General features: G+C 45.8%; 1 protein-coding gene across 1 annotated transcript; it reads right to left on the reverse strand.

Moving 5' to 3' along the window:
- Positions 1 to 6,386: 6,386 nt before the first annotated feature.
- Positions 6,387 to 13,397, reverse strand: podxl2 (podocalyxin-like 2; the record flags this gene model as incomplete). The annotated part of the gene is given in 10 exon segments (XM_083789430.1): positions 6,387 to 6,443; positions 6,929 to 6,998; positions 7,000 to 7,088; positions 7,788 to 7,970; positions 8,096 to 8,157; positions 8,592 to 8,748; positions 10,997 to 11,071; positions 11,312 to 11,532; positions 11,671 to 11,844; positions 13,040 to 13,397. Coding segments are annotated over 10 exon segments (1,446 nt in total).
- Positions 13,398 to 13,704: the final 307 nt, after the last annotated feature.

The following is a 13,704-nucleotide window of genomic DNA, read 5'->3' on the forward strand; positions in this document are numbered from 1 at the left end:
CAGCACAATACTTTATGTAGGAATGCGACATTTTAACCGATAAATTACATCGGTCAAAAGTTTAAAATCGACCGATATTCGCAATAAAACATTTCCACCAGCATATAGGGTTTAATTTACACCCGTTATACTGTGGTTCTGGGTTGCAGAATACATAATTCCTAATACAATGTCAGATTGTGGTAAATGCGAAGCTTTCTCAGCTGTTTTTGACCTGAGATCAGATTCTAAAAAATGTCTTCTACACATCCTGACAGTTTTCTGAAAAAGCTATGTTTCTATGTCAGTCGTTCTTCGATTTTTCAAAAATAGCAGACCTACAAGCGCGCCACTCGGTGGCGCGCTATGAGCTTGTAGATCTGCTATTTTTCAATAGCTAAAGCATAACATAATGCTAACACCAAAAGGGGTTCCCTGCCCAAAATGGGTTAACCCACTTGTCTCATCGAAGCAGCAGGTGTTTGTGTTGAGATCTGATAAACGGGGTTGTTTTCCTTATATTGGGCCAGTATGTTTTGGGTCTCTTTGGGTCATAATGATCAAAGATGTATCCGTCAGATTTCACAGGTTCTGTTCCAATTGTTTCAATTTCCAAACTCTGCAGGATCTGCAGGATTACAGTGCATCGTAGAATGATTTGTATAATGTGATATATATATTATATAATATAATATGTGGTATGTAATATATAGTATATATATAATAATATGATATAACATATTTGACCTATGAAAATGATGATGATTGGTATTTAATTTATAGGGATCCTGGTGGATCTCTATATGGTGACACAGGGGTGGGTGGAGTATCGGGTTGGCTCTCGCCATTTGGTGTGAACCTTCTTGATGGTGGTATTAAATTGTTTGGATTGTTTTATTTTGATGTTTATAGGATAGGCATTTATAAGCTTTCAGCTTCAGCCTATTCCTTTTGATCACCTCCAGTTCCTTTTGTTATGTAACCGTGTGTTAACTAAACTGTTTTGTAACTGTGAAGATGATCAAATAAACTAAACTAAACTAATCTGCGCTCCAAAAGGAACGCACTTTGCTTGCACAAGCAGCACGTGCAAGTACTGCGATCGGCTGGGTATGTATGTATGTATGTATGTATGTATGTATGTATGTATGTATGTAAGTCGGGACTCGGGGTATGTATGTCGGTGTCCTCTCAGGGGACACAATCAGGGAGCAGCATCTCTGGCTCCGTTATCAAAGATATTAACAGCCAATGAGGGACCAGTATTCCTGGTGATGTCAGAGAGAACCTCATCATGAGATCTCTACTTCAATCAACCAATAGGATTAATGATTGAAACAGATTTGGTTACTACGTCACCATCAACAGCCAATGAAGCGGTGACGCCAGTGGTGAGCGCGCACCGTCATGGCGTGCTCTGTTTGCGCACAAGTAGGCTGGCCATACATGGCCTAGTTGTGCATTTAACTATTTAGCTATTGAAAAACAGTAGATACATTTGATAGATACGAGCTTGTAGTTCTGCTATTTTTGAAAAATCGTGAAAATATTAATTTCAGAAAACTGGAGGATTCAGAAGAATCTTTTTTACATTTCGACGTCAGGCTAAATGGGTTGAGATTAAACACTTCTAGTTGAATCTGCAGCCTTCACCATCTCAAAAGACCTTTTCTGCTTCACGTTCGAACATAAATATTACACAACAACATCCTATTATTTTGACATCGGCTCAACACCGATATTGCATTTTTGAGACCGATATCGCCGATATGATGATCGGTGAGCGGTTGCATCCCTAACATATTAATATATACTGTAAGCTCCAGACAGACTGACAGACTGAATGATGGAAGCAGGGCTCATCGACATGATAGCTTGTGGTGGACATTTTTGGTCAAAATTCCCATTTTTTGCCACACGGATATACAAAATGAGTGGACAATAATATGACCAGAAACACATTTATAAACAGATAGAGCTGAATTGACCATAACGGTTCTGTAACTCTGAGAGTCACTAAGTTAATTAATGGGGTCTTTCTTGCAACTAAAACATTTGAGAACCTCGTAGTAGTTACAGACTACATACCAGTGTTGTTTTCGTCGACTAAAACTAAGACGAAAAATGTTCGTCAACTACCTTTTTCCACTGACTAAAACTAAATAAAAACTAAATGAAAACTAAGCTATGATGACTAAAACTAAGACTAAATATACTGACAATTTCGTCGACAAATACTAGACTAAAATGTTAGGAAGGGACTAGTGGACAAGAGATCCAGTTTTATGCTGGGTTGCATGCTGAAAATAGCAGATATACAATCTCACAACAGGTTGTATATCTGCTATTTTCAGCATGCAACCAAAGTGTAAAATATGTCATTACAACGACATCAAGGCCTGTCAAAACACATTTTAGTCGACTAAATCAACTGTATGACATTTAGTCGACTAAAACTAGACTAAACACTAGAACATTCCAGGTGACTAAAATGTGACTAAAACTAAGTGAAAACTATTCAAGACTAAAACTAAAATAGAAATTTGCTGCCAAAAACAACACTGCTACATACCATAGTGTCGTCAATTTCATACATAATATATGCTGCGGGGGGGGGGGAGTAAAAAAAAACCTGGTAGAACTTAATTGACATTCAGTAACTGGATCTTATGTTCAAAATAAGAACATTATGGAGGGGAAAGGAACAGGTCTCTAAACTGCCTCCCCCTGGCCAGCCGGGGCGCCTGATGGAGGGGAAAGGAACTGGTTGGAATAACGTGTTCCTTCCACGCGCTATACGTCCAACCAGGGAAACTCCCCCCTGTCAGGTGTAAAGGAGCAACTTGGACACTCAGGCATGAAGGAAGCATGAGTTCAAGTCCGTTGCTCTCCCCTTGTCCCCCATATATGGGGACTAGGTTGGCGGAGGGTGTGTGAGCCCAGGATCACATTAGATGATTGACACAGGGGTGAAAAATGGGTTACAAAATCGTGGGATAAAAAATAAATAATAATAATAATAATAACAATAAGAACATTATAAAGGTGTGGGAAAAAAAAAAAAAAAAAAGTCAAAAATGTGCCACGGACATGAGCGAGTCTTTGCCACAGTCACATGTATCTGTGTATGTATAGGGACATATTGATGAACTCTGACCCCTGGGGGGAGGCATTGGAACGTCGTGGGTCGTCAGAGGTCGGGGGGGGGGGGGGGGGGCATTGGAACGTCGTGGGTCAGAGGTCAGAGGTCGGGGCATTGGAACGTGGCGACTCGAGACAACGTGTCAATACCAATAAATATAATTCCAGTTCAATGAAATGAAAGTAAAAAAAACAATATATATATCATTGCGGTTCAAAAAGCTCCGAAACGTTGCAGCTCCAAACTTAATTGGACGTCGGACAGTCACTGTTATCAATCACTGTTATTAATTAGCCTTAATTACCATTAACGAGTAGTAATCAGCATATTTAATGATGAAGCCATATATACACACACACACAGGACTGCTACATGGATGATGTCATAACAAAGGGCCACGGGCAACAAGTTCATTTTTTTCCTACTCGTGTGAGAGTAGTGTGAAAATCACTGATATACAAGTTCATAATGCTATCACACTACACTAGCCTGGCTCCAGCCCTGAATCACTAACCCATTCTGACCTGAGATCAGATTCTAAAAAATCTCTTACATCCTGACAGTTTTCTGAAAAAGCTATGTTTCTATGTCAGTCGTTCTTCGGTTTTCAAAAATAGCAGACCTACAAGCTCGTAGCGCGCCACTCGGTGGCGCACTATGAGCTTGTAGATCTGCTATTTTTCAATAGCTAAACTAAAGCATAACATGATGCTAACACCAAAAGGGTTTTCCCGCCTAAAATGGGTTTTTAAACAATAAAATGTCCTGGCGATTCAGGTCAGGGTGACGGCTGATTGGCCATCAGCACTCGATGATGTCAAACAACAAACATGCAAAAAAAAGAAAGCAACAATGGTGTCCTCACTGTCCTGTAATGTTGCCTGTGTGTCGTCGCCTGTGTGTCGTAGCCTGTGTGTCGTCGCTGTGTGTCGTAGCCTGTGTGTCGTCGCCTATGTGTCGTCGCCTGTGTGTCGTAGCCTGTGTTGTCGTTGTCTGTTGTGTCGGTCCAGCCTTTAGCCTTCAGTAAACCGGCTGAATAGAATCTTCAGCTAATTATAATTGTCGCACATATTACACATAATTAACTCTATGATGATTTCGGGTTGTGCCAGTACAGTACAGTAGAGGGACCCACACACAGTACCGCCGTTATTTCTCAACCGTTTCGGACCCCCCCCCCCCCCCCCCAGCCGTCCATGGGCGACTCCGTTCTGGGGGGTCTGAACTCCCCCCCCCCCCCCCCACCACACACACACACAAACACACACCCCCGGGACCCCCACACGGAGTTGCACCACTCACTTCACACACGTGTGCGTGATTTTCATGTGTTTATGAGGTGACACTTTCTGTACACTATATTGAAAAAAGATCTTGCAGGCTTACATAATAATATAATAGTCAAATTATAAGTTTGTGTCAGTCAACTTATATTAACGACATTAATTAATTTCGACGTCAGGCCTAAATGGATAAATGGAGTTTCCACATGACCCAAGCAGCATTATAACAGAGGCAGCACATTCATAACATACTGTACATAATAGCATCTGTGTGTGTGTGTGTGTGTGTGTGTGTGTGTGTGTGTGTGCGTGTGCGTGTGTAACATACAGTAGTCGGTTCAGTAGCGCTCTATGGCGAGCGACACTGCATCGTTCCTATTGGCTGAATAATACATCCTCTTCGTCGTTGATTGGATGGTGATGCTCATGGACGATTATTATTTGTCCGTCTCGACGTGACGTGTGATAATTAAAGTGCCTTCAGACAAAACGTCCAATCATCTTCTGTCTCTCCTAATATTACACCCCCCCTCACTCCCAAAACCACCCGCGTCGAATGTCATCAACCCATAATGACCAATATGTTCTTATCAAGACCACGCAGTGGAGCAATATGGACATTTCCTACATACCGCCTACCGAAGTGGAACTATATTATTATTATATATATATATACTGCAGGGGCAGCGGTGGCCGAACGGTTTGCGGAGCGGTCTTGATATCGGAAGGTCGCTAGTTCGTATCCCCGGTGCCCTTGGACAAGGCATTGAACCCCTACCATGAAATGTTCTATGAGCAGGGCCTGGCTGTAAACAAGTTCTTGAGCTTAGTCCAGTTACCCTGGGTAAACAAACATAGTACCTTTCTTTCTTTCTTTGCTGCCGATACATGACGAACTGCGATATATATACGACAACCACTCACGTGGCCCGGTTAAGACTGAGGTTGTGTTTATTGTCATGATTTGTCACGACAACTCCAGTTGGCTTTGTCCGCATGTAGAGTAAGCGTCATTAAATAAATACTTTTTGAAAAGTCTGAGAGGAAAATGAACGGGGAATTATTTTTCGGGTCTCTCGAGGGGGTGGGGGGGTGGGGGACTGCGACGCTAGTCTATAGGGTTAGTATTCTACTCTATGGCTCCGAGACATGGACACGTTCAAAGAAATTAGAGAAACGGCTGGATGGCACTTATACACGCCCCGCCTTCTAATGAGAGAGCAACGTCTGTCTTGGAAGAGACACCCATCGACTGATCTAACATACGGCAACCTTCCCCGTGTTTCTTCACTAGTCCGATCCAGAAGAACACAGTCTGCTGGCCACTGCTACAGAGCTGACAATGAGGTTATATAATCTTCCCTTCTTCTCTGGAGTCCTGCCTCGAAGCAGACCAGAGGTAGGAAAACCGTCCCTATCGCTATACTGTAGGTATACACGTGCTTCAGTAAGCAGGAACTGGGGATGGAAATGAAGGACCTGAAAAGTCTGGCGTGGCGTTGTGAGATCTGTTCTGAGATCCGTGATCTCGACCGCTGTCGAAAAATGATGATGTATGAGTAGTAGGACGACACGACCAACGCGACGCCCGCCGGACAATGGCCGACAACAAACGTCAATATGTAGTAAATAAATGTCCATACTGGCTCCACTGACTGTCGATAAAGGGCTGACGACGGAGTTTAAAACCCATTCTGACGGGAACCCGTTTTGGTGTTAGCATCATGTCATGCTTATAGCTATTGAAAAATAGCAGATCTACAAGCTCATAGCTTGTAGGTCTGCTATTTTTTGAAAAATCGAAAGAACAACTGACATTTTTTTAGAATCTGATCTCAGGTCAGAATGGGTTAATGGACGGCCTGTACTGATTTATTGTTAGGACCCTCCTCTTTCTACCTAGTCTCACTTCTTTCTTTCTCTCTCTTTCCTTCTTTCTTTCTTTCTTTCTTTCTTTTCTCTCTCTTTCTTCTTTCGTCCAATCAGAGGTGAGTGTCCTGCTCCTCCTCTTCTGCCTCACTTGGTTGGTTGACGAATACCTAAAGACGCACGCACACACACGTACACACACACACACACACACACACACACACACACACACACACACACAAAAGTCAGACTGTTGCCTTGCAAAGAATTAAAAAATCACACCTGTGTGAAGTGAGGGGCCCTCTCTTATCATTGTATATCCTCCATTCATTGTCAATTCATTTAATGTTTGTGTAAGACGAAAATCTACAATAATAGCTGAATATAGGAGGGGCTAGCGCCCTCAGAAATGAAACAAGACATCCATCCATCCATGCATCCCTCCCTCCCTCCCTCCCTCCCTCCCTCCCTCTCCCTCCCTCCCTCCCTCCCTCTCCTCCCTCCCTCCCTCTCCCTCCCTCCATCTCTCTCTCCCTCTCCCTCCCTCTCCTCTCTCTCCTCCCCCCTCCCTCCCTCTCCCTCCCTCCCTCCCTCCCTCCCTCCCTCCCTCCCCTCCCTCCCTCCCCCTCCTCCCTCCCTCTCTCAATCCAATCACCTTCCAGTGACTGCCTTCCTCCCCGCCCCTCTCCCCGCCTCCTGCGAGCCCATTGGTCGCTTTCTTCTCCCTGCATCTCCGATTGGCCGTCAGTGGCCACGTCCAGGGTGGGGTTGTCGTGGCAACCGTTCTCCACGAAGTGAAGTTCCTCTGCGCGTGTCTGCGTGACAGAGAAACACACGATGTTACTCTGTGCGTGCGTGCGTGCGTGCGTGCGTGCGTGCGTGCACGTGCGTGTGTGTGTGTGTCAGTGTTGTTTTCGTAGACTAAAAGTAAGACAAGAAATGTTCGTCGACTACCTATTTTCACTGACGAAAACTAAATGGAAACTAAATGAAAACTAAGCTATGATGACTAAAACTATAAGACTAAATATACTGACAATTTCGTCAACAAATAAAAACTAGACTAAAATGTTAGGAAGGGACTATAGTGGACAAGAGATCCAGTATAAGTCATTTTACACTTTGTTGCATGCTGAAAATAGCCGATCTACAAGCTCACAACGCGTCGCGCTGCGACATGTTGTGAGCTTGTAGATCGGCTATTTTCAGCAAGTGTAAAAACACTCATTAAGACGGCATCAAGACCCGCCAAAATAAATTTGAGTCGACTAAATCAACTGTAGATTTAGTCGACTAAAAGCGTACGACATTTAGTCGACTAAAACTAGACTAAACACTAGAACATTCCAGGTGACTAAAATGTGATTAAAACTAAGTGAAAACTATTCAAGCGACAACGACTAAAACTAAAATAGAAATTTTCTGCCAAAAACAACACTGGTGTGTGTGTGTGTGTGACGTGTGTGTGTGACGTGTGTGTGTGTGTGTGTGTGTGTTTGTGTGTGTGTGCGTACCATCGTCTTGGCAGCAGCTCTGCGTGTCCAGCATATATAGACCAGTCCAGCGCTGATGATGACCATGCAGATGGAGCCGATAATGACCAGCACCACGAAAAGCTTCCCATAGTCCGAGCGGTTCTGGCTATGGGACTGCAGTGCCTGGCAGTGACTGGCTGCACTGTAGTTCTGAATGCCCACCTGACACACACGCACACACACGCGCACACACGCACAATATATACAAAATATAAAATGACACACAACTTGAACGGAATGTGGAGTCAATCAATTATTAATAATTAATTTAATTATAACATCCTCACCTCGTTTAGGTTCCTCCTGATCTCTCCCAGCATGCTCAGTACGTCCTTTGTAGGAATCACTCCTGGAGGGGAGGGGAGGGGAGGGGATGGGAGGGGAGAGGAGAGGAGAGGAGAGGAGAGGAGAGGAGAGGAGAGGAGAGGAGAGGAGAGGAGAGGAGAGGAGAGGAGAGGAGAGGAGAGGAGAGGAGAGGAGAGGAGAGGAGAGGAGAGGAGAGGAGAGGAGAGGAGAGGAGAGGAACAACATGAATGCTAGCATAGTGTCACTATTCTGGACATGTCACAATAGGATAAAGATGGAGTGCTGAGACGTTTGTATTTTCCCCAGTTTTTTGAGTGGTGCAACCACTCCCTTACGGAGCTATGTGTGGGTGATAAGCTATGATAAGTTTGTGTCAGTCAACTTATAATAACGACAATACTTTCAAGAGCTGAAAATGTGTGCGTGCCTGTGTGTGTGTGTGCGTGCCTGTGTGTGTGTGTGTGTGTGCGTGCGTACCGTGCTCTGAAGCTACATTCATCAGCAGCTGGTGTTGGTGGTGTGTCGGCTTGCTGAGGTAAATTACCCAGGATCCCACTGGACTGTTCATCCTGCGAGCGAAAATACGTTCCAGCATGTCCAAGAGACGGACGCCTCGCCGTGCACGGAAATCCTCCTGTACACACACATACACGTGCACGCGCACACACACACACACACACACACACACACACACACACACACACACACACACACACACACGCACAAAACCATCAAATGTAAGTAACAATTTAGGCATTTAGCAGACACTAATGTAAGCAATTTACATTAAGCAAGAACAAAAAGCATGGCAATACATCACATACATAAAAAGTAGTTATCATGAAACATGCGTAAGCTAAGAACGTATAACTGTGGAATATCTATATAATGAAACTATACATATATACTATACTATAGGCTAATATACACAGTGCTGCACATAAGTGCGCCACCGTGCATGCGTCGTCAAAATTCTAAATGCGCTGTCAATCAAGTGCCGGGAAGCGCTTCTGCGTACCAACAGCCGGGGCCGCCTAGAATGATTATTTATTATGGCCAGAATACTAGTCAATTCTGTGGCGAGAGCATTTTCCACCGACTGCCACTCAAAGTGGCTACTGGCTAATCACAGCACGTCTTGCACAAGTGCACTGGCCATTGTGGCCAATCACAGTGCGTCCTTACTCAAAAGGGGGAGGATTCCATGCTGCTTTCTAGTTTCTGCTGGTAGGAGGGCGGCCGCGGTTGACAGAAGGACACTACTGAGAAAACCTGACACAAATAGTTTCGTCTTCTCCGTGTCAGATAGCAAACTACTGTAGTCCCCGGTGTAAAAGGGCATGCTTTGGATGCTTTGCACTCTTCCCATTTGCCGCTGTGCTTGTGTTTGTTTTCCAGCATGGTTGCTCGTGTGCGATGCGCAGCCGTCTCTCACAGCCTAGGCACCGGCCACCGACTTTTTACGGGTACTAAGGTTTTAGTTCCGACATAGTGGAGTGGGAAGAGTTTAAAGCATTGCGGACTGGCACTGCTGCTGCCCAACATGAACACCGTGTCTCGACATAATGTCCCTTATTATCGTAAAGTCGGGTAGTGTACACTGTTTATTTTTGCACCGAGGAGCCATGTGTGTCTGACTGTCTGACTACGTCGCCTCAGCTAAAAACAAAAGTGAAGCCTGATGTATGCTTCGCCGTACGATATGTGTTGCATGTTAAAAAAATAGCTGATCTGCAAGCTCACAACGTGTGTGAGCAACACGTTGTGAGCTAGTAGATCGGTTATTTAAATACAAAATAATAAAAAATCTAAATATTGATTTGATGCTCATATTATCCTTAGGAAGTATTAAGTTGTTTTTATTAGAATATGCATTCCATAGGGCTGGACCACACATGGACCTAGATTTTAGCAAATTTAGATTTTTTTAATAATGGGATGAATCTACAACAAGAGCCATTCTATGGCTAAATCTAGAGTTGCAATACCCTCCATTGACTCCCCACTCATCCAATAAATATCGTTTTGCTAGAAGTTATTCATCCCTCTTTTATCCATCCGGCGAGACGGGTCGCCGCATTTTAGGAGCACCAAGTGCTCTTCTGAGTACTAGACCAAAAAAGTTGTGTGCAGCCCTGAATATACATATATACTATAAAGTGACTACATAACATGCAATTCTAGTGCCGTCTACGTAACTGACCAGTACAACCACAGTCTGATACTGTTGTACTGACCAGTACAACCACAGTCTGATACTGTTGTACTGACCAGTACAACCACAGTCTGATACTGTTGTACTGACCGGTACAACCACAGTCTGATACTGTTGTACTGACCAGTACAACCTCAGTCTGATACTGTTGTACTGACCAGCACAACCACAGTCTGATACTGTTGTACTGACCAGTACAACCACAGTCTGATACTGTTGTACTGACCGGCACAACCACAGTCTGATACTGTTGTACTGACCAGTACAACCACAGTCTGATACTGTTGTACTGACCACTACAACCACAGTCTGATACTGTTGTACTGACCAGTACAACCACAGTCTGATACTGTTGTACTGACCAGTACAACCACAGTCTGATACTGTTGTACTGACCACTACAACCACAGTCTGATACTGTTGTACTGACCACTACAACCACAGTCTGATACTGTTGTACTGACCAGTACAACCACAGTCTGATACTGTTGTACTGACCGGTACAACCACAGTCTGATACTGTTGTACTGACCACTACAACCACAGTCTGATACTGTTGTACTGACCAGTACAACCACAGTCTGATACTGTTGTACTGACCAGTACAACCACAGTCTGATACTGTTGTACTGGCCGGTACAACCACAGTATAATCTTGTATACTCACACAGTCCATGTTGTCCGTCATGTTGAGAATGACGTAGCCGCGTCCAGCTAACTCCCTCCAATCAATACAGACCACCTGGTCAGAGAGAGGGAGAGGGAGTGGGAGAGGGAGAGGGAGAGGGAGAGGGAGAGGGAGAGGGAGAAGAGAGGAGACTAAATATATTGACAATTTCATCAACAAATAAAAACTAGACTAAAATGTTAGCAACCGATCTTCATATAAATGTTCCTCACTAATAAGGGCTGTGTGTGTGTGTGCTCGCGTGCGTGTGTGTGTGTATGTGTGTTTGTGTGTGTGTGCGTGTGTAGCCTGTACCTGCTGTATCTCCTCCGTGACCCCGCCTCCCCTGACCTCCGACCCTCCCTCGACCTGGGTGGGCGTGGTCCGCTCCAGCCAATCCCAGGACAGGTTGGTGAAGCCGACGGTGGGGGGGGCGGAGTCCGTGGTGAGGGGGAGGAGGAGCCTCCTCCGTGACCCCGCCTCCCTTTCCATCTCCCTCCATTTACGCTCCGCCTCTTCCTCCGATACTCTGACACCTGTGACCAATCAGAACAGAGTTTGACACGCACCTGTGACCAATCAGAACACACGCGCGTGCACACGCACGCACACACACACGGACGCACACACACACACACACACACACACACACACACACACACACACACACACACCGTCTAACTCCGCCCCTGGCTCTTCCGACCAATCCTCTTCCTCCATGCTGGGCTGGAGGGGCCGTCTGCTGGGAGCCACGCCCACCTCTGGCACCGTGGGCTTGTGGGTAAAAAGCCCCGCCCCCATCATGTGATCCTCCCTCTCCAACTCCTCCTCCTCCTCCTCCTCCTCCTCTGTAACCGTGACAACGTGATGTCATATATTATGTTAAATTAAAAAAGTAAAACACATTCCCCACCAGGATTAAAGAATGATGATTACTATATGCAAGGACATCTGCCCGTTCAACCCTTATTTTGAAGATCCCAAACACCGCGAGCGGAACCGGACGTTGACTGAATGGGTGTGTGTGTGTGTGTGTGGGGTAGGCTCTGTGCAATAAGCGTTGTTTTTATGAGAAATGCCACCGCCCGTGACGGGGATTCAGAGTCCAAAGCGACTGAAAGCGTGCGTGCGTGTGCCTGTGCGCGCACGACACGTGTGTGTGTGTGCACGCGCAAATGAAGATGGCGCAGTCCAGTGTCTAAGCGAACAACAGATAGCCATCCAAAGCTAATGTGAGTATAGCCTTTCCACTAGATCAGACAAAAATAAATTGTTGAATTAACGCAACTTACATTTTTCTGGCGCTTGCCGAGAGTAAACAATCGGGGCCTTTCTTGTTTATATTGTGTTTAGTTTCCAAGATGGCCGCCGCACCAGGAGGGGGGTGGGGCGGAGATGAGCGGGTGGGGTCGACATATGCCCGGTCTTACTGGGCTGCGTTCACACATTCAAGACACCTGTCTTGCGTTTGTCTTGTGTCTGTGTTTAATGGCCGCTACAATGCATTTCCAATGGAAGCCCATATGGTTTGACCAAACATTTTGTTTGATGGGGGGGCAGAACACATCCAACAAAGCTGTGTTCAGACACAAGTCAGGTGTCAGACACAAGGCACGTGTCTTGAATGCAGCTCAGTGAGGGCATTATGCCGACCCCGCCCACTCACCCCCGCCCCACCCCCGCCTGGTGCTGCGGCCATCTTGGAAACTAAACAACAATATAAACAATGGGAGAAGGGTGCGGCCGAGAAAGGCCCTTATTAACGTAGGTTACGTTATTTGGCGGGGATTGTGTTTTAACCCCATTTTGGGGTGGGAACCCCTTTTTGTGTTTTAAACATTATGCTATAATTTAGCTATTGAAAAATAGCAGATCTACAAGCTCATAGCGCACCACCGAGTGGCGCGCTACGAGCTTGTAGGTCTGCTATTTTTGAAAAATCAAAGAAGCACTGACATAGAAACATAGCTTTTTCAGAAAACTGTCAGGATGTAGAAGACATTTGTATAGAATCTGATCTCAGGTCAAAATGGGTTAATGTACCTTTCTCAGAGTGCGGCTGCTGTCCAGGACTGCCCACCAGTCCAAAGTCAGTTCCAGTGTTGCTGTCTGGAAGCGAGGTTCCCAGTACTGCGGCCCCAGGCCCTGTGTTGCTGTCTGAAAGCGAGGTTCCCGCTGCGGTCCCAGGCCCTGCAGTGATCGGACCGGCAGCAGTGCTGGGAGCACCGGGAGCAGCAGCACTGAGAGGTGCAGTGGCGTTAGAGTCTCCGCTAGGGGGCGCAGTGGGGCCAGACGAACGGAACACTCCGTAGCCGCTGGCCCCTCCCTCCTCCTCCTCTCCCGCCGCCTCCCATAAATCCCTGTCCAACGGCGCCACCTGTAGGATGACGTTATACACCATGATTGGATTTGATTGTCTTTTTATTTTGAACGTGCAAATATAATAAATAAATAAAAAGGTCAGGCCTGTTTTAAAGGATGCCAGTGATCTGAATTTATTTTAGGGAAGGGGTCAGGGCATTCCATGACCCGCTTGGGTGGCAGTGCTGTCCCCATGTTTGTGGGCACTGGGTGGTACTCTGGGTGGTACACTGGGTGGGCACTGGGTGGTACACTGGGTGGGCACTGGGTGGTACACTGGGTGGTACACTGGGTGGGCACTGGGTGGGCACTGGGTGGTACACTGGGTGGGCCCTGGGTGGGGCACT

Source organism: Protomyctophum parallelum (assembly GCF_964188405.1).
Source record: "Protomyctophum parallelum genome assembly, chromosome: 18".
Taxonomy (NCBI): domain Eukaryota; kingdom Metazoa; phylum Chordata; class Actinopteri; order Myctophiformes; family Myctophidae; genus Protomyctophum; species Protomyctophum parallelum.